At 43.1% G+C, this 26551-nt stretch overlaps 1 protein-coding gene across 7 annotated transcripts; it reads left to right on the top strand.

Moving 5' to 3' along the window:
* Positions 1-25599, top strand: TMEM219 (transmembrane protein 219). Of its 7 annotated transcripts, none has more exons than XM_082856934.1 (6): positions 1-105; positions 15674-15872; positions 15966-16155; positions 22618-22847; positions 24293-24462; positions 25500-25599. In XM_082856934.1, the coding sequence occupies exons 2-5, from the start codon at positions 15708-15710 to the stop codon at positions 24428-24430; spliced, it is 723 nt and encodes a 240-aa protein (XP_082713060.1). In that variant the 5' UTR covers positions 1-105; positions 15674-15707; the 3' UTR covers positions 24431-24462; positions 25500-25599. The 7 variants fall into 7 exon arrangements, with proteins under 7 accessions (XP_082713060.1, XP_082713059.1, XP_082713057.1 ...); XM_082856933.1 differs by having other exon boundaries at positions 12-105; positions 15671-15872; XM_082856931.1 differs by lacking the exon at positions 1-105 and adding an exon at positions 5493-5646 and having other exon boundaries at positions 15671-15872.
* Positions 25600-26551: the final 952 nt, after the last annotated feature.

Here is a 26551-nt window from a genome sequence, read left to right on the forward strand (position 1 = left end):
GGCCTGATCACAGAGAAATCTGGGGGACTTTCTGGGCTTCTCAGCGTTGTGCCGTCTCCTGACTTTAAGCTGGCTCTGGAGGAGAAGAAAGTGGAGCTGTCTCAGGTATGGGCTTCTTACTGGGAGCTGGGGCTTGAGCCTGGCAGAGAAAGGCTGTGGGGAAAATCCTTCCAGGCCTGCTTCTCCTGAGAAGAAAGCAGAAGAGCCTTGTATACCAGGTCCTGTGGTCTCTGAGGGCATTGCTAGTTCTGTGAGTGCATGAATTGAGCCTAGAAGGATTCTAGCATAACTCAGGGTGTTGGCTAAAATATCTTTAAGGACTCTGCCAGCCCTGGAATCATAGGAGCAAGGGACCCGATTCTATGATATCTGCTTTGGCCTGTGAAGATGGGAAGGAACAGAAAAGGCTTTAGGCTAAGTGATGGTTTATACCCCACTAACTCACTTCCCTTTCTGTATCCCTGCCATTCCACGCACCATACATCCTTCATTCACTCTGTTCTCCAAAAAGCCCAGGGACTTTAGCCTTCCTCTGACTACCTGAGGTGAGCCCTGGGAACCCTTAAGCCCACCAAACCCCTGCCTTTCCCTTTTCCTCTGCTTCATGGGCCAAGGTTTCTGCCTCAGTTTCCCTGCATGACAAAACAGTTTCCCTAGGACTGGAGCTAGCCCCAGCCCCTTTGCAGCCCAGAGCCCCCTGGCCAGTGCTGGCTCTTGGGCTCATTACAGCCTTCCTGTGCTCATAATGTCAGTCTGGGCCTTACTGTAGAAGAGACTGATTACTCAGAATATAGCCACTACAGGGAACCCCTGACTGCCTCTCACATAATATATGGATCTTAACACCTGAATCAAGATACTTGGGATACTGTCCAGTGAGCTATGGCCACCATCTTTCAAGGAGTGGCTCAGTGGCAAGGTCAAGTTCCCAGTCCAAGTCTCCAGTCCCATTCTTATCTCCTTTCTCACTGAGAGAGAGACAGAGAGACTGAAGACAGAAAGTCCTAAAAACGATGTGACATTTTTCTATCAGTCAATCACCTAAGGCAATGGAGGGTTGAATCCTTATCCGTCCTTGCCCAATATGCACCTTTGAGGCTTCTTTTATCATTAAAAAATTTTAAATTATTATTGGAAGGGTAATATACATGATAAAAAGTTCAAACAGTAACAGAGTATACAGTGTAAAATAAGTTTTCCCCTCACCTTGACCTCTAATACTCCAGTCCTCCTCTCTAGAGGCAGCCACTGTTCAGAGTTTGTTTATCTTTCCAAGATATTCTGTGTACATACAAGCACGTGTGTACCTAATGTCCCCCCTTTTGTGAAACACACATATTGGCATACTATACGTTTTCCTGCATTATACTCTTTCCACTTGATATATCTTGGAGCTTATTCCATGTTTGTACAAATAGATATGTCTCATCCCATATAGCAGCTTCAGAGTAGTATTCTATTATGGATATACTATAATTTGTATAAGGCCCTACTGGTGGGACAATTAAGTTTCTTTTTTAATATTTATAAACTATGCCTCAGTGAATATCTTTGTAATATTCAAGTATTCTTGGAATACTTGAATGAGTAAATGTGATAAATTCCTAAAAGTAGAATTTCTGGGTCAAAATTTATGTTCAGCTTGATAGATATTTTCACTTTGTCCTGCAGAGAGCGTAAGTCAGTCAGTTTACACTCCCATCAACATTATGGGCGGGCCTATTTTCCCACAACCTCACCAACAGAGTATTTCCAGACTTTTGATCTTGGTGTGGCTTTATTAGTTTATTCATCAAAATAATACACATATATTATTGCCAGGCCCTGAGATGGCAATAATAATAATTCTAGGGGCTTCCCTGGTGGCGCAGTGGTTGAGAGTCTGCCTGCCAATGCAGGGGACACGGGTTCGAGACCTGATCTGGGAGGATCCCACATGCCGCAGAGCAACTAGGCCCGTGAGCCACGACAACTGAGGCTGCGCGTCTGGAGCCTGTGCTCCACAACAAGAGAGGCCGTGACAGTGAGAGGCCCGTGCACCGCGATGAAGAGTGGCCCCCACTTGCCGCAACTAGAGAAAGCCCTCACACAGAAACGAAGACCCAACACAGTCAAAAATAAATTAATTAATTAATTAAAAAAAAAAAAGAAGAAGCAGGGCTGTCAGGTTAGCTGTCATCTCAGCTGCTTCTCCTAACCTTTAAAAAATAAAAAATAATAATTCTACAAGAATGTAGAAATAAATTAGATGGGTCCCGAACCTTGCACTGATATAGACATACTACAAACTATAATTTTTTTTTTCAAACTATAATATTATCTGGAAAATGCAACAGTGGTACAGGTACAAAGGTAGCCCAAAGAAGGGAGGAGTTAATTTCATGTTTGGGGAAAAGTGGGGATTGTTCACAGCCGGGGAAAACTTTGTGAAGAACCTGATATCTGAAATAAGCTTTGAAGAATTCATTTATTTAACAGATTTGTGTGTAGCGCCTTCTATGTGCCAAGCACTGTCTGAGTCCTTAGGATACATTAGTGGCCATAGATTCCTGCCCTCATGAAGTTAATGTTCTAGTGAGGGGGCAGCCAGTAAACAGTAGACTTAATGAATAAATAAATTATGTAGTATGTTACAAGGTGATGGGCACTATAGAAAAATAAAAAGCAAAGTAGGGTAAGGGGATCAGGAGTGTCTGTGATGGAGGGGGACGTGAATAGCAATTTTAAGTAAAGTAGTCGGGTAGCCCTTGTCGAGAAGGTGACCTTTGAGAAAAGGCTTGAAGAAAGTGAGCAAGTTAGCCAAGCAGATATCTAAGGAAAACTGCAGGCAGTGAGAACAGCCAGCAGCACAAAGGCTCTAGGATGAGAGTAGACCTGACATAATTGAAAAGCAGCAAGGAGGCCAGTGGACTGAGGGAGGGAGAGGACAGTAGGAAATGGGGTCAGAGAGATGATAGGGGGCTGGAGCTTGGAGGGCCTTATGGGCCATTGAGACAACCTTGGCTTGCTTTTTCTCTCTGGGTCCTCGCATTGCTGTTCCTTCTACCTGGAATCCTCATCCCCCAGACCTTCACACAGAGAACTCATTCACATCCTTCAGGCATCAGCTCAAATGTCAAGTCCACAAAAAAAAAAACTTTCTCTGATCTTATTTAAAGTGACCTGTCTCTTATTCCCTGTATCTTCATATTCATTTCCTTTATATCCATTTCAGATTTACTTGTCTATCTTTCTCACTACAGTAGAAGCTTTATGAGGTCTGGAGCATTATCTAACTCATTCGCCATTATAAGCCCAGTACCAGACACAAAGAGTTGCTCTGTAAATATTTGCTGAATGAATATGGGTGGAAAAGGAGAGAAGGATGATTTTTTCTTAATAGGAATGTAGTTTTTTTTTTTAACATTTAAAAATATTTATTTCTTTTATTTTTTTGGCTGTGTTGGGTCTTCGTTGCTGTGTGCAGGTTTTCTCTAGTTGCGGCGAGCAGGGGCTACTCTTCGTTGCAGTGCGCAGGCTTCTCATTGCGGTGGCTTCTCTTGTTGTGGAGCATGGGCTCTTCTCTTGTTGTGCATGGGCTTCAGTAGTTGCAGCATGCAGGCTCAGTAGTTGCGGCATGCGGGCTCTAGAGCGCAGACTCAGTAGTTGTGCACGGACTTAGTTGCTCCGCGACATGTGGGATCTCCCCAGACCAGGGCTCAAACCCGTGTCCCCTGCGTTGGCAGGCAGATTCTTGACCACCGCACCACCAGGAAAGCCCGAGAAGGATGACTGAGGAAGCAGTGAGAGATGAGAGGGGATCTGGAGCACAGTGGAGGGGTTGGCTTTGGGCTGGAGGAGGGACACATCTTCCTCTGTGAACAGAGACAAGGAGGAAAGTTTGGACAGGTATGCAGGGTATGTAGGGTGAGGGGGTGTGTGACAAGTGTAGATGATAAAGGATTTCATAAGTGATGGCCTCTTTCTGGTAAGATCATCTGCTGACAGTTCAGATGGACGTTTCAGAGGTTGGAAAAAGGATTTGAGGAGAGTGGGAGAGATTTAGAACAGTTGCTGGGGGGAATGGGAGAGAGAATTCACCAACATTTTTAGAATACCATGTGCCAGGTACTGTATTGAGTGTTGAGGTTATAGAGATGAGGAGGATGTGACACAGTCTTTGCCTTTCAGGAATTCACAACCCGAAGGAGATAGATTTTCTACAAGAAAGTTAAAATGCAAGGTGCCGTGTACTGTAATGAAAGGAGTGTTGTGGAAGCATGATGGGGGTGGAGGCTCAATTCTGAGGGTGGAGGAAAAACATCACAGTGGCTGTGACCTTTGAGGTTGGTTTGAAGAAAGAGAAACTGTGTACAAGGTAGAAGTAAGTGTGTTCCATGAAGAGTACAGTGCTAGCCTAAACTATGGCGGTGTGGAATAGCTAGAAGCGCAAGATGTTTATGTGGCTGGAGTGAAAATGGAAAGATGATGCTGGGTGGTTGAGGCTAGGTTGTGAAGGATGTCCCAGGAGGTGGAACTTTCTCCTGGAGTCAGCAGAGGTCTTTAGGAGGGCCGCGGAATCTTGAGATTGCTCTTTTAGAAAGCTAATTGAGTAGGCAATGAGCGTGATGTATTGAAGGGAGGAGAAACTGGAGGCAGTGAAAAGGGTTAGGAGATAGCTGCAGTAGTCCTGATGAGAGATGAGAGCCTGAAACAATCAAAGGCAGTAGGCATGGAGAGGAGGGGAAGGGTACCAGAGACAATTCTGATGGTGGATGGAATGGGTGGGGTAAAGGGAGAGGGTGGAGTCAAGGCTGACTCATAGGTTTCTTACCTGGGAGACTGGGTCGATGGTTCTCCTGTTACCTGAGATGAAGATGCAGTAAAAGGAGTATATACTAAGGAAAAGTAATAAGCTCACTTTTTTTAATAGTGGCAAAATACACATAATATCCAATTTACCATTTTAAAGAGTACAATTCAGTGGCATTAAGTACATTCACAGTGTTGTGCAATTATCACAGCCATCTAGTTCCAACGTATTTTCATCACCCCAAAGGAAACCCTGAACCCATTAAGCAGTTATTTCCTAGTCTCCTTTCTGCCCATCCCCTGGCAACTACCAATCTGCTTTCTGTCTCTATGGATTTGCCATTTCTGGATATTTCATATAAATGAAATAATACAATATGTGCACTTTTGTGTCTGGCCTCTTTCACTTAGCATAATGTTTTCAGGGTTCATCCATGTTGTAGCATGTGTCGGTGTTTCATTTTTTTCCTCCAGTTTTTTACTGTGGTAAAATACACAGAATATAAAATTTACCATTTTAACCATCTTTAAGTATACAGTTCAGTGGCATTACATACATTCACATTGTGCAGCTATCACCACAATCCATCTCTAGAACTTAATCAGGGACTTGAACAAGAAACAGACACAGAAGGACTTGGAGTGTACGTTGCTGCTATGGCGGGAGCTCCGGGCCATACAGCTGCCCTAATGTATTTTGTTTTTGTTTTTTTTGGCTGTGCTCTGTGGCATATGGGATCTTAATTCCCCGACCAGAGATCAAACCCGTGCCCCCTGCAGTGGAAGCATGAAGTCTTACCAGTGGACTGCCAGGGAAGTCCCATGCCCTCATATATTTTGGGGTTCTGTTGATAGGTGTGTATAAAGTTTATAATTGTTATATCTTCTTGATTAATTGACACTTTCATCAATATATAATGTTCTTCTTTGTGTCTTGAAACAATTTTTGACTTAAAGTTTATTTTGTCTGATGTTAGCATAGCCATCCCTGGCTCTCTTTTGGTTACTATTTGTATGGAATATCTTTTTCTATCCTTTTACTTTCAACTTGTTTGTGTCTTTGAATCTAAAATGAGTCTCCTTTAAATAGCATATAGATTTTTTCTTTTTTTAAATCCATTCTGCCAATCTCTGCCTTTTGACTGGAGAGTTTAATCCTTTTACATTTAAAGTAATTACTGATAAGGAAGAACTTACTTCTGCCATTTTGTTATTTGTTTTCTGTATATCTTTTTTGTTCTTCAGTTCCTCCATTACTACCTTCTTTTATGTTTATTTGATTTTTTTTAGTAATGTACCATTTTCATTCCCTTTTCTGTATATTTTATAATCATTTTCTTAGTGGTTACCCTCAGAATTACAATGAGCATCTTAGACTTATAACAACCTAGTTTGAATTAATACAGCTTAGCTTCATACCATACAAAAATTCTGCTCCTATACAGCTCTGACCCTCTCCCTTTATATTGTTATTTTCACAGATTATATCTTTATACATTGTGTGTCAGTTAACAGATTTATAATTATCATTTTATGCATTTGTCTTATAAGTCATATAGGAAAAAATGAGGAGTTACAAAGCCAATTATACTGACTTTTATATTTACCTGTGTAGTAGGTAAATATAAATATAAAGATCCTCATTTCCCCCTTTTTTTTTTTCCTCTCTGGAGTTTTGTATGTCTCTTATTTGTCTCACCTGTTCTCTTTTGTCTTGGATGGCATTGGCTTGTTCATTTGGCTTTTAATGTTTTCTAGGAATATTCTCCATGAAGGTATGTCTCTGCCCTGAGAGTGTTCTGAGTTAGGCAAAACAGGTGCATCAGTCCTTCAGGGAACCCATGGGTAGGTCAGAACAAACAAACATAATTCCTGGGAACAAGATTCACTCGGTTGTCTCTGGGGCCAGATATCCACACCAGGAACACAGGCTTCTGTCTTTAAGACTGCCACTGTGCCAGGAGGGAAGTGGAGCAAAGCTAACATTAAAACACCACAAAGCTATCCTACCCTGTTTCTGTGATCTTTCTCTTGATTAAGCATTCACTTAGTTGTTAAAAACCTTTTTTTTTTTTTTTTTGTGGTACATGGGCCTCTCACTGTTGTGGCCTCTCCCGTTGCAGAGCACAGGCTCCGGACGTGCAGGCTCAGTGGCCATGGCTCAGGGGCCTAGGCGCTCCACAGCATGTGGGAATCTTCCCAGACCAGGGCACGAATCCATATCCCCTGCATCGGCAGGCGGACTGTCAACCACTGCGCCACCAGGGAAGCCCTGTTATAAACCTTTGACTATCTCCCAGAGTTCTGATATGTTCATTCTGACAGTTTTTCCCAGGGTTTTTTGGTAATTCTGGGGAGGTATAGGCTACTAGAGGTACCTACTCTGTCCTTTTCACTGATGTCACTCCCTGAGTTCAGTTTTGAACATGCTAAGTGAGGTGCCTAGATGACACCAAGTGTAAACAAAGATATAAATTCCTCAGGCTAGAGATGTTTGTTACATTCACTACTGGATCCCCAGCACTTAGAACAGTCCATGGCACACAGTGGGTACCCAACAAACGTATGTTGAGTGAATGGAGCTTTATAGTAAAAATATGAAAATATGGACATTAAACTTCAATGTATGGCTTAGAGATAGGGATTTTTGAATCATTAGTGTATAGCATCATCATACACTAATCATACACTAACTGAAGCCATTGATGAAAAAGAAGTTTTTATTAAGTTCAAATTACATTAGTAACAAATAAATTCCTTTTTAGGACAAAGCAAAATTACTACTGCCACCTACCTCTCTAAAGTTAATGACTGGCCCTGTTTGTCCTTCTAGACAATTTAATATCTTTTTTTTTTTTTTACCAACTAAGATATACAAATGACAAATAAGCACGTGAAAAGTGTTCAATACCATTAGCCATTAGGGAAATGCAAATAAAAACCACAATGAGATACCACCTCCAAAGCGCTAGGGTGGCTATTATCAAAAAGATAATAACATGTTGGTAAGAATGTGGAGAAATTGGAACCCTTGTGTATTGCTGGCGGGAATGTAAAATGGTGCAGCTGCTGTGGGAAACAGTTTGGCAGTTCCTCAAAGAGTTAAACATAGGATTACCATATAACCAAGCAATTCCACTCCCAGTCATATAAAGATTTGAAAACAAGGGCTCAAACAGACGCCTGTACACCAGTGTTTGTAACAGAATTATTCACAATAGCCAAAATGTGGAAAAAATCTAAGTGTCCACCAACACATGAATGAATAAAGAAAATGTAGTGTGTATCTGCAATGAAATATTATTCAGCCTTAAAAAGGAAAGAAATTCTTACACATGCTATAAATGGATGAACCTTGAAGACATGATGCTAAGTGAAATAAGCCAGACACAAAAAGACAAATATTATGATTCCACTTATATGAAATATCTAGAATAGGCAATTCATAAAGATAGAAAGTAAATAAGAGGTTATTAGGGTCTGGGTCAGGGGGGATATTATTGCTTAATGGTTACCTAATTTCTGTTTGGGGTGATAAAAAAGTTTTGGAAATAAATTGTAGTGATGGTTTCACAACATTATGAATGTAACCGATTCCACTGAATTGTACACTTCAAAATGGTTAAAATGGCAAATTTTATGTTATATATATTTTAACACACACACACACAACCTAAAGGAGAAAAAGAAACAGGTCCTCCTTTAAGGAAACTTACAACCTAGTAAGAGAATTTGAAAATTTTAAGGAAAAAAATTAAAGATTTGGTGATAGAATCAGAATAGTGATGGCCTTTGGACAGAGAAGGTAAGGAGTGAAGGAGAATGAGGGAAGTTCTTGGAGTGATGCAAGTGTTTTATATATTGATTGAGGTGTTTTAATGGGCATTACATTTGTTAAAATTTATGAAATTTTACACTTAAGATCTGTGCATTTCATACTATATAAATTTTACCTCAGGGGGACAACATATCAGTTACTACTAATCTCTTGACTATTAATATATATTGCAGTTATTTTCTCCCACTTCTCAGTTACATGTTGTTGTTTTTTTTATCATATAGAAGTTTTAAATTTTAAACAGTTAAGTTTATCAATTTTTTCATGTATGGTTTCCGTATATATGTGTCCTGCTTGAGAAAGTATCTCTTATCCCAGGCTTATAGACATGTTTTCCTTTTTTCCCCAATATTTTTAGTGTGTGTGTGTGTGTGTGTGTGTGTGTGTGTGTGTGTGTGTGTGTGTGTATGTATTACATGTAGCTATTGACTAGCTGGAGACCATTGGCAAGTTTCCTAACATTGCTAAGCCTTGGTTTTTTCATCTGTAAAGTAGGGATAATATTTTGTTATTGGCATGGTTGAACGAGGTAACATTTAAAGGCCATTAAATGCTTGACCCCTTTAGAAGTTGTTCAGTAGTGGGTAGCTATTGTTATTATATGTTATGTGATTATATATCTATTACAATATTAGACATTTTATCATAATTTTTTTGTGTGTCTGCCTCTTTCACTAAGGCATTGGTAGGAAATATGGCTTCCCTTAGTACCTAACCAAGTGCCTGGCAGTTAGCAAGTGTTCAGATATTTATTGAATGAATGAACTGGTTGATTGAATGGATGAAACCAAGTCATAAACGGAGAAAGCAGTAATGTTATCAAGCAGTTCTGATATGAAACTAAACACAAAACTGAGGTTTAACTAGGGTAGAAGGAAAGTTATTAAGTATCTAGGGGCTCTTGTCCAAGGATGAGCTCCAAGAGGACTGAGGTTCCACTGATTTAAACTGCATGCAAATGTTTAGATGAAAGTGCATTTTTCCAGGGAGAGGGTCCAGAAGCAGATTATAGTTCCAGGAGGCCAGGGATCCTGAATATTTTGTTCACCATTGTATTCCTAGCTCACAGAATAGAGCCTGGCAGCTCACAGATGTTTATTGAATGAATATCTGGCTGACTAAATGAAAAGCTTTCATTGGAGTCTCAAAAGGGTCTTTAGTCCCCCCAAATTTTAAGACAATAATTTGGAAGGAAGAAAATCAAACAGATCCCTTAGAGAAGCTTTATCTGGGCCAGAGCTCTGAGAGGAATTTATCACTGTGGAGTGATTGAGGAATCCCTCCTGTGATTCCTTTCAAGGAACTGGTTGATTCCCTTATCCATCAGCTTTCTGATTCTCACATGATAGGCTGTAGTCAAGCTTGAATCATAAGCCAACTTCTGCCACCTACTATCTGTGTGACCTTGGTTATATTAAACATGTCTAGGACCAGGTTTCCACAATAACATCCTTTGAGGGCCTGCTGAGTGGATTAACTCAGAATGTTGGTGTAATGCTGGAGCATTATAGTGCACAACCAATTTTTGTGTCTTCACCTGCTCTCCTCCAACTTTCTTTTTTTTTTAAATACATAAGACATTTGTTCACATCCATTTACCCTGATTCTCAGACCTCGAGGCAGTTTCTTGCTCTAACCAGTCTGCCTCTACCAGTCCATAGGATTTGTTTGGTTTGGCAAGTAAATATCAATTACTGTCATTTATGGAAACTGCTGTCCAAATACGCCTAATTACTCTGTAGCACAAGGATAATGGGGGAAAATCATTTCTTGACTTCCTATTGTATACTAGCACTACTGGGCACTTTCATGTCTTATCTTACCCTACAAATTAGACTTGTCATTAAGTAGAAGCATTAACAAAATATTTGCTATATGGATAGTAATTTTGTACCTGGACCATAGAAGGCACTAAAAAAATAACTGTTGACCAAATAAACTTTCTTTTACATTTTAACCTAAACTTCACAAACATTTAAGCATGGGCAGACACGCTCCCAACCATAAAATGAGACTGCAGATGGGTGAGTTCTCAGGGAAACTGGCTTGTATGAAGCTGTTTTTAGTAGATTAATCAACAAATATTTACTGAGTGAATACTCTGTGCTCAAACTATGAAAAAACCTGGGGCTTGTGAGAACATAGCACTCCAGGAGCTGAGTTGCAGGTGGGAGACTAGATCAAGACTGGGGAAAGTTTACCTAGTTGGCCCAGACTGGGATGGACATGACTGAGAGTGAATGGGCAGAGACTTTTGTAGGTTTTCAGGAGAGATCTCTTGGCAGGGCTGACAAAGGAGGATTTAGTGGGAAAGGACTGGATTCAGTGTTGGGACACTTGGGCTCTAGTTCTGGATGAGGCTTAACTGGCTGGGAGACTTGGGGCAAGTCCCTTAACTTCTCCAGACATCAGTTTAGCATCTGGAAAATAAAGGAGGGTGGTTGGATTGTTGAACTTGTTCAGTTATTAAGTGCCTTCCAATTCCTAGATTCTAAAATTCTGAAAGCCACACTTATTTTTCCTTTGAGAAGAAAATACTTCCTACACTTGGAATTGCAACAATCAATGGCATTTATAAAACACCCACTATATCCTAGAAGACTGTGCCATAAATCCCGCCCAGGTTTTTTTTTTAACTAATTATTTTTGGCTGTGTTGGGTCTTTGTTGCTGCACACGGGCCCTCTCTGGTTGCAGCGAGCGAGGGCCACTCTTTGTTGCAGTGCGCGAGCTTCTCATTGCAGTGGCTTCTCTCATTGTGGAGCATGGGCTCTAGGCGTGTGGGCTTCAGTAGTTGCAGCACGTGGGCTCAGTAGTTGTGGCTCGCAGGCTTAGTTGCTCCACAGCATGTGGGATCTTCCCAGACCAGGGATCGAACCTGTGTCCCCTGCATTGGCAGGCGGATTCTTAACCAACTGCGCCACCAGGGAAGTCCCCCCCGCCCAAGGTTTTTTAATCATTATTTTTAATTGTGGCAAAATACACATAAAGTTTACCATCTTAATCATTTTTAAGTGTATAGTTCAGTAGTGTTAAGTACATTCACCTTGTTGTGCAGTGGTCCCCACCATCCATCTCCAGAATGCTTTTCATCTTGCAAAACTCAAACTCTGGACCCATCAAACAATAACTCCCTATTCCCCTTTCCCCCCACCACTCTATTTTCTGTCTCTATGAATCTGACTACTTTTTGTACCTCATATAAGTGGAATCATGCAATATTTGTCTTTTTGTGAGTGGCTTATTTCACTTAGCATAATGTCCTCAAGATTCATCCATGTTGTACCATGTGTCAGAATGCCCTTCCTTTTTTAAGGCTGAATAATATTCCATTTTATGTATATATTATATATTTTTATCTGTTCATCTGTCGATGGACACGTGGGTTGCTTCCACCTTTTATGTCTTTTGAATAATGCTGCTATGAACATGGTATACAAATATCTTTTGGAGACCTTACTTTCAATTTTGGGGGGTATATGCCCCAAAGTGGAATTGCTTGATAATATGGTAATTCTATTTAAAAATTTTCAAAGATACACTGGTCTGTTTTCCATAGTAGATGTACCATTTTGCGTTCCCACCCACAATGCACAAGGGTTCCACTTTCTCCACATCCTTGTCAACATTTGTTATTTTCCTTTTCTTTTCTTTTTTTTTTTTGATAGTAGCCATCCTAATAGCTATGAAGTGGTATCTAATTGTGGTTTTTGATTTGCATTTCCCTAATGATTAGTAACGTTGGGAATCTTCTTCTGTGTTGTCATTTGTATATCTTCTTTGGAGAGATGTCTGTTCAAGTCCTTTGCCGGTTTTTTTTTAATTAATTAATTTATTTATTTATTTATTTTGGCTGAGTTGAGTCTTTGTTGTTGTGCATGGGCTTTCTCTAGTTGCGGCGAGCAGGGGCTACTCTTTGTTGTGCTGTGCGGGCTTCTCATTGTGGTAGCTTCTCCTGTTGCAGAGCATGGGCTCTAGGCATGCGGGCTTCAGTAGTTGAGGCTCACGGGCTCTAGAGCGCAGGCTCAACTATTGTGGTGCACAGGCTTAGTTGCTCCGCGGCATGTGGGATCTTCCCCGACCAGGGCTCGAACCTGTGTCCCCTGCATTGGCAGGAGGATTCTTAACAGCTGCACCACCAAGAAGCCCCTTTGCCCGTTTTTTTTGTTTGTTTGTTTTATTTATTTATTTATTTTTTTGGTACACGGGCCTCCCACTGTCATGGCCTCTCCCGTTGCGGAGCACAGGCTCCGGATGCGCAGGCTCAGCGGCCATGGCTCACGGGCCCAGCTGCTCCGCGGCACGTGGGATCCTCCCGGACCGGGGCACGAACCCGTGTGCCCTGCATCGGCAGGCGGACTCTCAACCACTGCGCCACCAGGGAAGCCCCTGCCCGTTTTTTAATCAAGTTGGTTTTGCTGTTGTTGTTGAGTCGTAGGAGTTCTTTATATATTCTAGATATTAACTCCTTAGCAGATTCACAGTTTGCAAATAGTTCCTCCCATTCCATGGATAGCCTTTTCACTCTGTTGCGTCTTTTCATGCACAGAAGTTTTAAACTTTGATGTAGTCCAGTTTATCTATTTTTTTCTTTTGCTGTCTGTGCTTTTGGTGTCATATTCAAGAAATCATTGCCAAATCCAACATCATGAAGCTTTCCCATGTTTCTTTCTAACAGTTGTATAGTTTCAGCTCTTACATTTAGTTCTTCCATGAATTTGGGGTTTTTTTTTGTTTGGTTGTTTTTTTGGCCATGCGGCATTTAGGATCTTAGTTCCCTGACCAGGGATGGAACTGGTGCCCCCAGCAGTGGAAGCCAGGAATCTTACCCACTGGACCGCCAGGGAAGTCCCCTTCCGTGCATTTGGAATTAACTTTTGCATAGGGTGTAAAGTAAGAGTTTAATAACTTCATTCTTTTGCACGTGGATATCCAGTTTTCCTAACACCATTTGTTGCAAAGACAAGCTTTTCTCCACTGAATTGTCTTGGCACCCTTGTTGAGTATCATTTGACCATATACGAGAGGATTTTGGGTGGTTGTACAGAAGGATATGGTCTCTGCTTTAAGAAAGCCTCAGTAGAATTGAATACTCAGATTATGTTTCAAACAGCATTTTTCCAGTGCTGGTTGTGTGCTCACCGGGTTCATGTTTTCCCACACTTTACCTCTTAATCTTCCTATCCAACAAGTGAGATAGATAAGATGATCCCCTTTAACAAAGGAGTAAACTCAGTCCCCAGAAAAGCACGGTTATGTCTTATGTAGGGGCAGGGACAGAGTCAGGATTTGAACCCAAAGTTCTTGGCTCCACGTGTCCTGCTATTTCAGATTAAGATGGACCTCGTGTTCTCATCTCTAAAATGCGGGCAGAAGTGAAATGAGAGGTCTCTATTGAGCAGCCTTGCAGCTGTAGGATCTATGCAGATCTATGTAGGATCCTGGCAGCTATGCATTAAGGAGTCGCCAAAAGCCAGGGACCAAGCGTGAGGTGTACACGTTAAACACTATTAGACTGCAGAGAAGAACGGAACTCAAACCCCAAGGCCAGCCCGGAAGGCCAGAGTCCTAGGACCGGAGCCCCGCCCCCGGGCGGACCCCAAGTCCTTACCCGGAACCAGGGCGCGGCTGGGCTGTGCTACTGGTGCGGGTGAGAGACGAGCAAAAGAAAATTGCCTGCGACGAGAGTCTCGTTGAAATGCCCCAATGGTCTCTCCGGATGGAGAGTTAACAGTTTCACAACGTCTCTAGGGTTAGTTCCCTTGCCTCTCTCCCTTTTACTCACCTCCCGCGGTGTTGTTTTTCCCCTTCGGCCCTGCGTTGGATGTCCTCTTGGTACGCCCCCACCCTGACCAGGAGGGGCGAGGCGGCCGCTCGCGTGGGCACTGCGCATGCGAATCTCGCAGACTGAGGGTGGGGTGGGTGGAAGCACGGACCCCGCCCCTTCGCGACTCCTCGCGTGACGTCGCGGGGGGCGCCGGCCTCCGCCCGGCTGCGAGCGGTGAGAGCGAGCGGCGGGCTGACTCGACGCTGCTACAGCGGGAAGGGATATGGGTGTTGAGTTTCTGCTGGAGGGGCTTTGCGGGGGAGGGGAGGCCTAGGTGCACCAACAGCCGCCGACCTTCAGGCTCTACCCTCCTCCTTCCTACCTTTTACCCCTTTACAGATGTTGCGGGACGGGAGGCAGGGCCAGGGCTGTGCGTTTGTGACACCTGCATTTCCCTAGAGCCCTCCTTCTCTCCCATCCCATATGTTTATCTTGCCTTCCAGATGTTCCTTTTCATCAGGCTCTTGCTTCTCGCCAGGGAAAGCGCACTCCACTTGGAAGCTGGAGACGGGTTTCAGACTTTGGCCCTACCACTCCTTTGTTAAAGTGCCCGAGCCTCAGTTTTCCCCACAGTCTTTTTGCCTTGCTTCATCTGGTTTTGAAGATCAATATGACCCAGAGGAATAGAAAGGAAATGGACATTTGTTCAGTTCCTGCAAGGCCAAGTACTATGCAAACTGTTTTATCTGCTCCATTTAGTCCTCACTACTTGATGTTCTTAGAACTCCCATTTCACAGATTCTTAAGCTCACAGAGGTTCGCTGATTTTTCTCACATAGCCAGTGAGTGGCAGAGGAGGACTCAAATTGAGTTTAGCTCCAAAGTGGAGTTCTTTTTCATCAAACGCTTCCCTTGTCTGGGCTATCAGCTGGAACTGTTCTTCAGCCAAACCCTAGCCCCAGAACAGTTGCTTCCTGAATCTCTCCCGTTGAGAATTCTCCTTTTCGAGTTCCTTTTTCCAGTACAGCGTGCTCTGCTCTGCTTCCACCTTGATTACTTCAGAAATGAAATGCAGCAAACATTTATTGAGTGGTGCCTGGAGATGAACACTTGGAGTCAAGAGCCTTGGGTTCTTGTCCTGGCTCTGCCGCTAACTGGCTGTGTGGCCTTGGCCAAGTCCCTTGTCTTCTTGGTGCTTTCACTTCCTTTGAGTAAAATGGGTAAGTGCCTTCTTACTGGCAGGCTCTTGTCCAGGTCTCCCTTCCTGTCCTCCAGCAGGCTCTCCCTGGAGGCCCAGACCCCTCTGCTCCCCATGGGCAGCTGCCAGGCAGGGCACAACCTGCATCTCTGCCTGGCCCACCACCCGCCTCTGGTCTGTGCCACTTTGATCTTGCTGCTTCTTGGCCTTTCTGGCCTGGGCCTTGGTGGCTTCCTCCTCACCCACAAGACTGGCCTGCGCAGCCCTGACATCCCTCAGGTGAGTACTCACCCTCCCGCTCATCCTTCCCCTGCAGGCCAGCTCTTGCTGCTGATCTCCTCTCACCTCTCCCCACCTTCCTTTTGCACACAGGACTGGGTCTCCTTCTTGAGATCTTTTGGCCAGCTGACCCTGTGCCCCATGAATGGGACAGTCAAAGGGAAGTGGCGTGGGTCTCACGTCGTGGGCTTACTGACCACCTTGAACTTCGGAGATGATCGAGACAGGAACAAGACCCAGACATTCCAAGCCCAGGTCCAGGGTAGTCGTATGGGATTGAAAGGTGAGACCAAGGAGGACTGTGGGGTTGGATATCAGAACATTCAGAGGTGGGCCCTGCCCCTGACCTCACCATCCTGGTGACCTTGGGCACATCTCTGAGCGTTAGTCACTTCTGCTGTAATAGGACTAGATACTTTCAGTGAACACAGTGCCCACTGTGTAGGGTCTCTATAAATGTTTCCTCTCTCCCCTTCCAACTTTGAGGTTCTTTGATTCTATCCTTGGAGGTGTGATGAGATGGGCAAGATTTGACCTGAAGTTTTTTCTCAACCCTCTTCATCCCTTGGGGCTTCTGTTAGAGGCACCTTCTTTTTCCTCAGGGATATCAGAGAAACATGTTCTGCTTATTTAAACTAGTGTCTTTAGTGCCTGTTATGTGCTTAGCACAGCTCTGTGTGCTATGAAGGATACAGAAGAATCAGACATCCTCCATTCCCAAATTGCTTAGAGTCTTCTGGGAAGATGATGAGTGAGAGTGAGTCAGAGGGTGCCATTAATTCCTGTGTGAGATTTGGCCTCAAGTTCCTTATCTAAAAACTGTGGAGATGAAGAAGGAGGAGAGAAAGGTGGAATTCTTAGACTTCTGAGGTCCTTTCCAACACGATTGTTCTAAGATTCTCCTATGAGTCAATAGGTGTATGTGTGTGTAGGCACACATACGCATATTGCCAGGTGAGGGTAGGTCTCTGTATTGCCAAGTGTACGTGTGTGTGATCGGAGAGCAAGAGAAAAGGAATGTGTCTGATTATATAGACTCAGGACAATTTCTCCTGTTCTTTTTATGTAAAAAACGTAATAGCTTTATTGAGGTAAGACTCACATGCCATGAAGTACACCTGTTTAAAATGTACAAGTGAATGGCTTTTTTATATTCACAAAAGTGTGCAACCGGCACCACTGTCAATTCTAGACCATTTTCATTACCTGACAAAGAAATCCTGTTCCCATTAGCATGCACTTCCCTTTTTCTCCTAACCTTCCAGCCCTAGGCAATAAGTAACTACTTTCTGTCTCTGCAGATTTGCCTATTCCAGACATTTCATATAATATGTGGTCTTTTGTGACCGGCTTCTTTCACTTAGCATAATGTTTTCAAGGTTCATCCATGTTGTATAATATGTTAGTACTTCATTTATTTTTATTGCTGAAGAGCATTCACTATACACGTATTCCACATTTTATTTATCCGTTCATCAGTTGATTGACATTTGGATTGTTTCCACTTCTTGTCCATTATGAATGATGCTGCTCTGAACACTCATGTACAAGTTATTGCATTATCATATGTTTTCATTTCTTTTGGGTATGTACCTAGGAGTGGAATTTCTGGGTCATATGGTAACTCTGTGTTTAATCTTTTTTTTTTTAATTAATTTATTTATTTTTGGCTGCATTGGGTCTTCGTTGCTGCACGTGGGCTTTCTCTAGTTGCAGCGAGCAGGGACTACTCTTCATTGTGGTGCGCGGGCTTCTCATTGCGGTGGCTTCTCTTGTTGAGGAGCACGGGCTCTAGGCACGCAGGCTCAGTAGTTGTGGCGCATGGGCTTAGTTACTCTGAGGCATGGGGGATCTTCCCGGACCAGGGATCGAACCTGTGTTGCATTGGCAGGCAGATTCTTAACCACTGTGCCACCAGGGAAGTCCCTATGTTTAATCTTTTGAGGAACTGCCAGACTGTTTTCCAAAGTGGCTGTACCGTTTTATATTCCTACCAGCAGTGTATGAGAGTTCTAATTTCTTCACATCCTCACCAACACTGGTTATTTCCTGTTTTCTTGACTATAGCTGTCCTAGTCAGTGTGAAGTGATACCTAATTAAGGTTCTAATTTGCATTTTCTTTTTTTCTTTAATTTTATTGAAATATAGTTGATTTACAATGTTGCGTTAATTTCTGCTGTACAGCAAAGGGATTCAGTTATACATATATGTATTCTTTTTCATGTTCTTTTTCATTATGGTTTATCACAGAATATTGAATATAGTGCCCTGTGCTATACAGTAGGACCTTATTGTTTATCCATCCTATATATAATATTGTAGTTTGCATCTGCTAATCCCAAACTCCCAATCCTTCCCTCCCCAACACCCCCTTCCCCTTGGAAACCACAAGTCTGTGCTTTATATCTGTGAGTCTGTTTCTGTTTCGTAGATATGTTCATTTGTGTTGTATTTTAGATTCCACATATAAGTAATATCATATGGTGTTTGTCTTTCTCTTTCTGACTTACTTCACTTGGTGTGATAATCTCTAGGTCCATCCATGTCGCTGAAAAATGGCATTATTTCATTCTTTTTTATGGCTGAGTAGTACTTAGTTTGTTTCCATGTCTTGGCTATTGTGAATAGTGCTGCTATGAACATAGGGGTGCATGCATCTTTTTGAATTATGGTTTGGCTGGATATATGCTGCCCAGGAGTGGGATTGCTGGGTCATATGGCAACTCTATTTTTAGTTTTTTAAGGACCCTCCATACTGTTTTCCATAGTGGCTGCACCAATTTACATTCCCACCAACAGTGTAGGAGTGTTCCCTTTTCTCCACACCTCCTCCAGCATTTGTTATTTGTAGACTTTTTAATCATGGCTACTCTGAATGGTGTGAGGTGGTAACCACCTCATTGTAGTTTCGATTTACATTTCCCTAATAATTAGCAATGATAAGCATCTTTTGATGTGCATATTGGCCATCTTTATGTCTTCTTTGGAGAAATGTCTATTTAGATCTTCTGCCCATTTTTCGATTGTGTTGTTTGTTTTTTGGTTTGAGTTGTATGAGCTGTTTGTATATTTTGGAAAAAGCCCTTATCGGTTGCATCATTTGATTTGCATTTTCTTGATGACTAATGATATTGAACATTTTTTCATGTGCTTATTGGCCATTTGTATATCTTCTTCGGAGAAATGTATATTCAGAATCTTTGCCCATTTTAAACATCGAATAATTTTTCTTTTAATTATTGAGTTTTAGGAGTTTTTTTTAATGCTTTCTAGATCCAGGCCTCTTACCTGATGTATGATTTGCAGATTTTCTCTCCCATTCTCTGCGTTGTCTTTTCACTTTGTTGATGGTGTGCTTTGAAGCACAAACATTTTTGATTTAGATGAAGTCCAGTTTATCTATTTTTTTTTGTTGTCATTGCTTGTGATTTTAGTACTATATCTATGAAGACTTTGCCTAACCCAAAGTCACTAAATATAGGTTTTCCTGTATTTTCTTCTAAGAATTCTATAGTTTTAGCTCTTCCAGTTAGGTCTGTGATCCATTTTGAGTTAATTTTTTTGTGTATGGTATGAGGATGGAGTCCAGGTTTATTCATTTGCAGGTACTATACATTTGTCCCAGCACGTTTTGTTGAGAAGACTATTCTTTCCTCATTGAATAGCCTTTGCACTCTTACTGAAAAGCAATCGGCCATCGACATATGGGTTTATTTCTGGACTCTCAGTTCTATTCCACTGATCCATGTCTATGCTTATGCTAGTACAACACCGTTTTGATCACTGTAGCTTTGTAGTAAGTTTTGAAATTAGAAAATGTGAATTCTCCAGCTTTGTTCTTTTTTTTTTTTTTAAGATTGTTTTGGTTATTCCAGATTCCTTGAACTTATATATTAATTTTAGGATCAGCTTGTCAGTTTCTGCTTCTTCATGGTTAGAAACAAAGTAATAACATCAAAGGTTTTTGGACCAAGTAAAAAGTAATCATATATGATTGCATCATCTAATCAGTAATTGTTGAGCACCTACTATGTACCAAGCATGGGGAATACAGAGATCTGGTAAGATGTGGATCCTCACCACAAGTCACTCACAATCTAGCAAGGATACAGATGTGAACAGAAGTAAATACCTTTGAGTGTGTGCAGTAGAACACAAGGTACAGTGAGAGTACTCATAAGTCCATCAAGCAGGGATGGTGAAGACAGGCTTTTCCAAGGATATGGGGCTTGAGCTGAGGCTTGAGGGAGGCTTAGGAATGTACCCTTCCAGCCAGAGGGAAGAGCATATGCAAAGGCATGCAGATGGGATTATGATGGCACATTTAGGAACTTCCAGGGGTTCAGTTTGACTGGTGCAGGGGAAGGAGTGTAGAACGAGTGGCAGGAGATGGGTCTGAAGAAGCAGGCAGAATCCCATGGAGAGTCCCTTGTGCCAAGCCAAGGTAATTGGGCTTTATCCAGGACATTTGGCTAACTCAAAGAGTTTGATCAGGAAAATAGAATTTTGTTATTATTCTTTTTAAAAGATCATACTCTGTTGGCTGACTGCCGGGAAGGAATGTGTCCAGATGCACAAAGACCAGTTAGGAGGTGGTTGCGATAAAAAGGTGACTTATCTGAGCTAAGACAGTGGTGTGAAAGAAGGGGACTGATTTGAGAGAGTCGACAGAAGTGTGGGATGGACAGGATTTGGTGACAGATTCGATCAGGGGAACATAGAAGAAAGGGGAATTCTCTTACAGAATTTTACATGTATGTTTCTCAGTTGCAATTATAGTGTATATACTGGTTTGTATTTCTTTTTTCACTTTATGACATTGTGGTTTTTGTATTACTGAATGGCCAGAACATTATTATTTTAACGGATGTAAATTGATCTGTTAATTGGTTAGGCCATCATTTGTTAATGCTTTCTTTATTGATAAACATTTTTATTATTTTCTGGTATTTTTTATGAAAACACAATAAACAGTTGGTATACTTTGCACTTTTCTTTTGAATCTTTTTCTTAGGATTAGTTTCTGCAAGTGGTATTACTGAGTCAGAGAGTATGGACCTTTTTTTTTAAATACACAAATTCATTTTATTGTGGATTCAGACTACACAGAAGTGTACAAAGCAAATGTAAAAGTCCTCCTTACCTTCTCTGCAGAGTCCACAGTTTGGTGGGCATCCTCTTAGTCCTTCTCTGTCTTCATTTAAAATTGCAACAGGGGGCTTCCCTGGTGGCACAGGGTTTGAGAGTCCGCCTGCCGATGCAGGGGACACGGGTTCGTGCCCTGGTCCAGGAAGATCCCACATGCTGTGGAGCGGCTAGGCCCGTGAGCCATGGCCGCTGAGCCTGCACGTCCGGAGCCTGTGCTCCGCAATGGGAGAGGCCACAACAGTGAGAGGCCCGCATACCGCAAAAAAAAAAAAATTGCAACAGGGGGCTTCCCTGGTGGCGCAGTGGTTGAGAGTCTGCCTACCGATGCAGGGGACACAGGTTCGTGCCCCGGTCCGGGAGGATCCCACGTGCCGTGGAGCGGCTGGGCCCGTGAGCCATGGCCGCTGAGCCTGCGCGTCCAGAGCCTGTGCTCCGCAACAGGAGAGGCCACAACAGTGAGAGGCCCGCGTACCGCAAAAAAATAATAATAAAATAAATAAATAAATAGTAAAATTGCAACAGAAACAGCCAAATTGTCTTCTAAAAGTGTCACCAGTGGAGAGCGCCCATTTCTCCACGTTTCAACAACTCTTGTTATTGTCAGTCTTTTTAATTTTTACCAATTTAATGGTCTAAGGAATTACCTGATTGTTTTAAATTTACTTTCTCCTGATTGCTAGTGAGGTTGAGCTTCTTCTTATAGGTTTATTGGCCATTTTCATGTCTTCTCTGAATTTCCTATTCATATCCTTTACTTATTTTTCTTTTAAGTTATTTGTCTTTATCTTCTGAATTTTTTTAGAAGATCTTTATACATTCTGGATAGTAAACCCTTTTGCCAATTAAGTGTGTTATAGGTATTTTCAGCCATTCTGTGACTTTTTTTTTAACTTATCTTTCATTGTATAGTTTAAGATAAGATAGAACTTATCTTTCATTGCTCTTAGTTTTTAATGAAATTTATTGCTCTTGTCCTCTACTGGGTCTTTTAGGTTTTGTGTCTTTTTTTGGAAGGCCTTTCTTTCCCACTTTAAAGTTAGAAAATATTTGTATTTTGTTTTAATACTTGCTTAGGTTTTTGTTTTGTTTTGTTTTAGTTTATTTGCATAGGTCTTTAACACATCTGGACTTTATAGTGTGAGGCAAGAGTCTGACTTTTTTTTCCCAAATGGAAATTGTCCCAAGGCCATTGACTGAGTAGGCCATCCTTTTCCCACTAATTTGAAATGGTATGTGAACCTTTTAATGGATTTGGGTAGTAGTGGAAAACTGCTTTCTTAAAAAGAACAAACTAGTTTATACAAATTGACATCAGCAATGTGTATTTACCCCAGTTTTGTTGCAGCTTTCCAAGTATTGGTATGATTGTTTTATTGATTGTGAGCTAATTTAAATTAATTTTTATTTATATCGGTACACAGCTATTTTCATTTCTCAGTGATGCAAATGATGGTATTAGAGGACTTTACTGAATAGAATCAATGCCAAAATACCTGGTACAGTAGGAAGCCTACATAAGTGACTAGCTGTCTAAAGATTGATGACTCCCATCCCACCCTACATTTTCTTCCATCTCCTCCCCTGTGCCTCTCATAGGATCTTCTGCAGGAGAACTGGTCCTCATTACAGCCAGGGTGACCACAGAAAGGACCCCAGGAACCTGCCTGTATTTTAGTGCTGCTCCAGGAATCCTGCCCTCCAGCCAGCCACCCATGTCCTGCTCGGAAGAGGGAGCAGGAAATGCCACCCTGAGCCCTAGGATGGCTGAGGAGTGTGTCAGTGTCTGGAGCCACGAAGGTCTTGTGCTCACCAAGTTGCTCACCTCCGTAAGAGCCTCAGATTGTTGGGGTTTCATAAACTGCCATGCTGAATGCTGTGTCTTGATGGCTTCTGGATGCAATTTTACCTAGTAGAAAAGCACAGGCTTTATAATCCTGCCTCAGGTTCTGTGACCTTGAGCAAGCATGTGGGCCTCTCTGAAACTCAGCTTCCTCAGCTGTAAAATAAAACATGATGCTCTCTCCTAATACCAACAAATAAGGATAAATGAGAATGAATGTAAAGCGCCTGGTACATAATAGAGATTGGATAAATGACAGCTATTACTATTAACAATTGTCTATAGATACAATAAAACATGATCTTCACCTCAAAGGAATTCAGAAGCTGTAATAAGAGGCAGAATTGGGCTAATTGCTATCATTGGGATGTGAGCAAAGTGTTATTCAAACAGAGTAAGGACCAATTAACTCTGACTTGAACGTTTATGGAGAGTGCTTCACCAAGAAGGTGGCATTTAAGAAAGGGAATTGTTTACAATAGTTTATACCTTACTAAGTGCTTTCAGTTTCATTACCTCATTTGATCTTAAAATAGCCTTTTTAAGGCTGTTATGAGGTAGCTGTTATTATCTCATTTTACAGATGAGGAAACAGACTTAGAGGGAGTGAATTGCCCCAGGCCACACAACTGGTTAAGTGGCAGAGCCAGGATTGCAACTTACAGCCTTCTGACTTCCAAGTCCCAGGCTCAGTCTGCTGTGTCAGGATGATGATCCTTGAAGAATGAGGAAGACATGGGCAGGAATGCAGTAGAGGCGGTTCAGGAGAGTGGAGATACATTCCAGGCAAAGGGACCAGCATGAGCACAGGACTAGGGATTGAAAAGTGTTCAGGCTTCAGGAGCACTCCACGACGAGGGCCTAGGCATGACATAGAAGAAGAGACAAAAGAGATGCAGGGGCCAGGTCATGAGGCACCGTGAGGCCTGGCTAAGATGCTGTGACTTGATACTGCAGGCCATGGGAGTCACTGGTGCTGGGTGGACAAGACTGGCTAAGTGTAGGAGAGAGACCAGTTAGGAGGCTGCTTCATACTGTTCCCTCACATTTGCAAAGACCCTGGTGAGGAGCATGACCTGGGAGCTTGGAATCAGAGACCTTGGTTTCCAGACCTGGCCCTGCTTGCACATTTCAAAATGTAGACAATAGTGAACTTTCCTATCTCCTGGAGTCATTATAGGGGTTCAGTTCAAATGTTTGGGCAAGAAAGCGGTTTGTAGACCATTGAGACAAATGTTAGCTTGCATGAAAATAAGAATAGAATTTTCCCAATTTTAGTTGCTCCCTGGATGTGGAGAGCCCTCTCCCCCATGGAGGCTTCTCTCTATAGCCCTTGGGCTGGGGGTATCTAAGATATCTTCCCAAGGGAAGATTCTCCACAGTCCCTTCTCTCTCCATCATTCCTCCTCCCCTTCCTGTCCCCACCCCTAGGAGGAGCTGGCTCTGTGTGGCTCTAGGCTGCTGGTTTTGGGCTCCTTCCTGCTTCTCTTCTGTGGCCTTCTCTGCTGTCTCACTGCTGTGTGCTTCCACCCACGCCGGGAGTCCCACTGGTCTAGAACCCGGTTCTGAGGGCACTGGCCTAGTTCCCGTCTCGTTCTCAGGTAAGGTTCTCTGATTCAGTCCTGTGGGAATAGGGGATGGGGTGTGAGTGGCAGTTGTAACTGAGTCAGAGCTTTTCCTAAACAATATGATTTGGTTTTACTTATTTTTGTACTTTATATATGTGGAATCATACATATTCTTTTGCGGCTACTTCTTTCAGTTAACATTCTGATTTTAAGATTCATCCATAGCTGTAGTTCACATCCAAGCTTTTTGGCAACAGCAGTGAATTAAGGGGGTTCAAATTTGATGATGTGTCCTGGATATGAAGCATCTTCGTCTTGCTTTTGTCCTGAAATTCTGATACCCAGTTTTATGATGCAAATTTTGTAAAATTCATCTTGAACTGCTCAAAGGGATTGATGATGCCCTTTTACTGGACACACACTATGCACCCAAGCACTTCATATGCACCTGATCTTTTACATTAGCCATCATTGCATTAGAAAAAGTTGATTCTGCTAGCAGGATCTTTGCAGGGACACAGCCTCCAAAGTGGGGGTAGGACATATTGGCTAACTGGTTAGTCCATCAGCTCATTAAGGTTAAAAAAAAAAAAAGTTCTTTAAAAAATCTCACCCTTTCAGTTGAGTCTCATATAATTCGAGAGTCATATATTGTGCACCCAGCTCTTAAACTGTTCTCAGCTTCAGCTGGATGCTGTGCCCTAGGAAATAACTGTGGGAGAAGAGGAAACAGCTCAGACCCAGGGAAGGTGCTGACCAGAGGAGCTGGACCCTCAAGATCAACTTTGCTTATATTGCTTAGGGCTAGGCCTGACTGCTCCAACCACCTACTTGGGTTGGGAAAAAGTGGAACCCTCTTAGCCTTTCTTAGATCTGAGCAGACTGGGAAAGGAAGGCTTTCTGGCTCCTGGCAGATCCTGGGATCCTGAGGCCATCTCAGTTGGAATAAGTGCCTGTACCTATCTCTAGTTGTCACTTCCTCTGCTCCTTCCCCAATTTCTGCAGCCATACCAGAGCTTCCTCCAAAGGCCCTCTGACCTGCCCTGTTTTTTTACTTTGTTTCTCTCCAGGTGTGAATCAACTTCTTGGGCCTTGATTCTGAGTTGGAAGAGATATTACAAAAGTGGAGAGCTGGAATGTGGGGGAAATAAAAGGTTTTTTTGCCCAGTGTTTCCCAGGGTGTTTATTGGGGATTGGATTGAGGTGGGAATTTTAAGGTAGAGAGTCTCGGGAGGTTTAGGGGATTTTTCCTTGTTGACTCTTTAGTTTGGGTTGGTATAGGGCATAAGGTTACTGCAGCTCTTGGGTATGGTCATGGAAATGCTTTGACATAAATGCATTGTGACCTTGTGCAGGTCATGCTGCTGTGAAGGGCTTCAGTCTCCTGAAGGGATATGACAGATTGAGTTTTCTCAGCAAAGATTCCTCGAACTTGGGAGCCCACGACCAGGCTGGATAGTTACTAACCAGGACAGTCCGTTTTCCCGCCTTTTCCGCGCCCAGCAGCAGTCTTCCCTTACCCCTCCCAACCTCTACCCTGCACGCAGGCGCAGATCACGGCTTCTTATTTCCTTCCACCCGCGCCCCCTCAAAGCTTCCCCTAGCAACAAGCTCGGGCTCCGCGCTAAGGCGGGGCGAGCGCATGCGCTGCAGCCCTTTCCACCACCAGTTGTCGGACAGCGCGCTGGGCTCCTCCTTCTCCAAGACTAGCCCTGCTCCCCACCTCCTCCCACCCAGGGTCCGCGTGGCGGGGCGCGCGCGCACTCTGGCTGGGTTGCTGCCCAGCTCTCTGGCCGCATCCTTAAGGAGAGAGGGGCGGGGCTGTTTCCTTTAGGGCCCCGCCCCCTTGGCCCGGCGTCCATACCGCGCCTGCGCGCTCCCGCCCGGTCTCCATCTTGGAATTGGGAGGAAGAGGGAGAGGGAGACTGGGACGAGACCGGGGCTGTGGTGCGGAGAGGCTGAGACTGAGAAGAGGAGAGGGGGCGAGGGCACGGGGACCGCCCTTAGCTACAGTCTTTCAGCTGTCCTCGGGAAAGAGAAGGGGAAAGGGAGGGGGCCGGGGCGGGAGTGGGGGCTGTCACCCTCGGACCCCGGCGTGAGAGGGGCCGTGCGGTCGGACGTC

This window comes from Leucopleurus acutus, assembly GCF_964270905.1.
Source record: "Leucopleurus acutus genome assembly, chromosome: 16".
Lineage (NCBI taxonomy): Eukaryota > Metazoa > Chordata > Mammalia > Artiodactyla > Delphinidae > Leucopleurus > Leucopleurus acutus.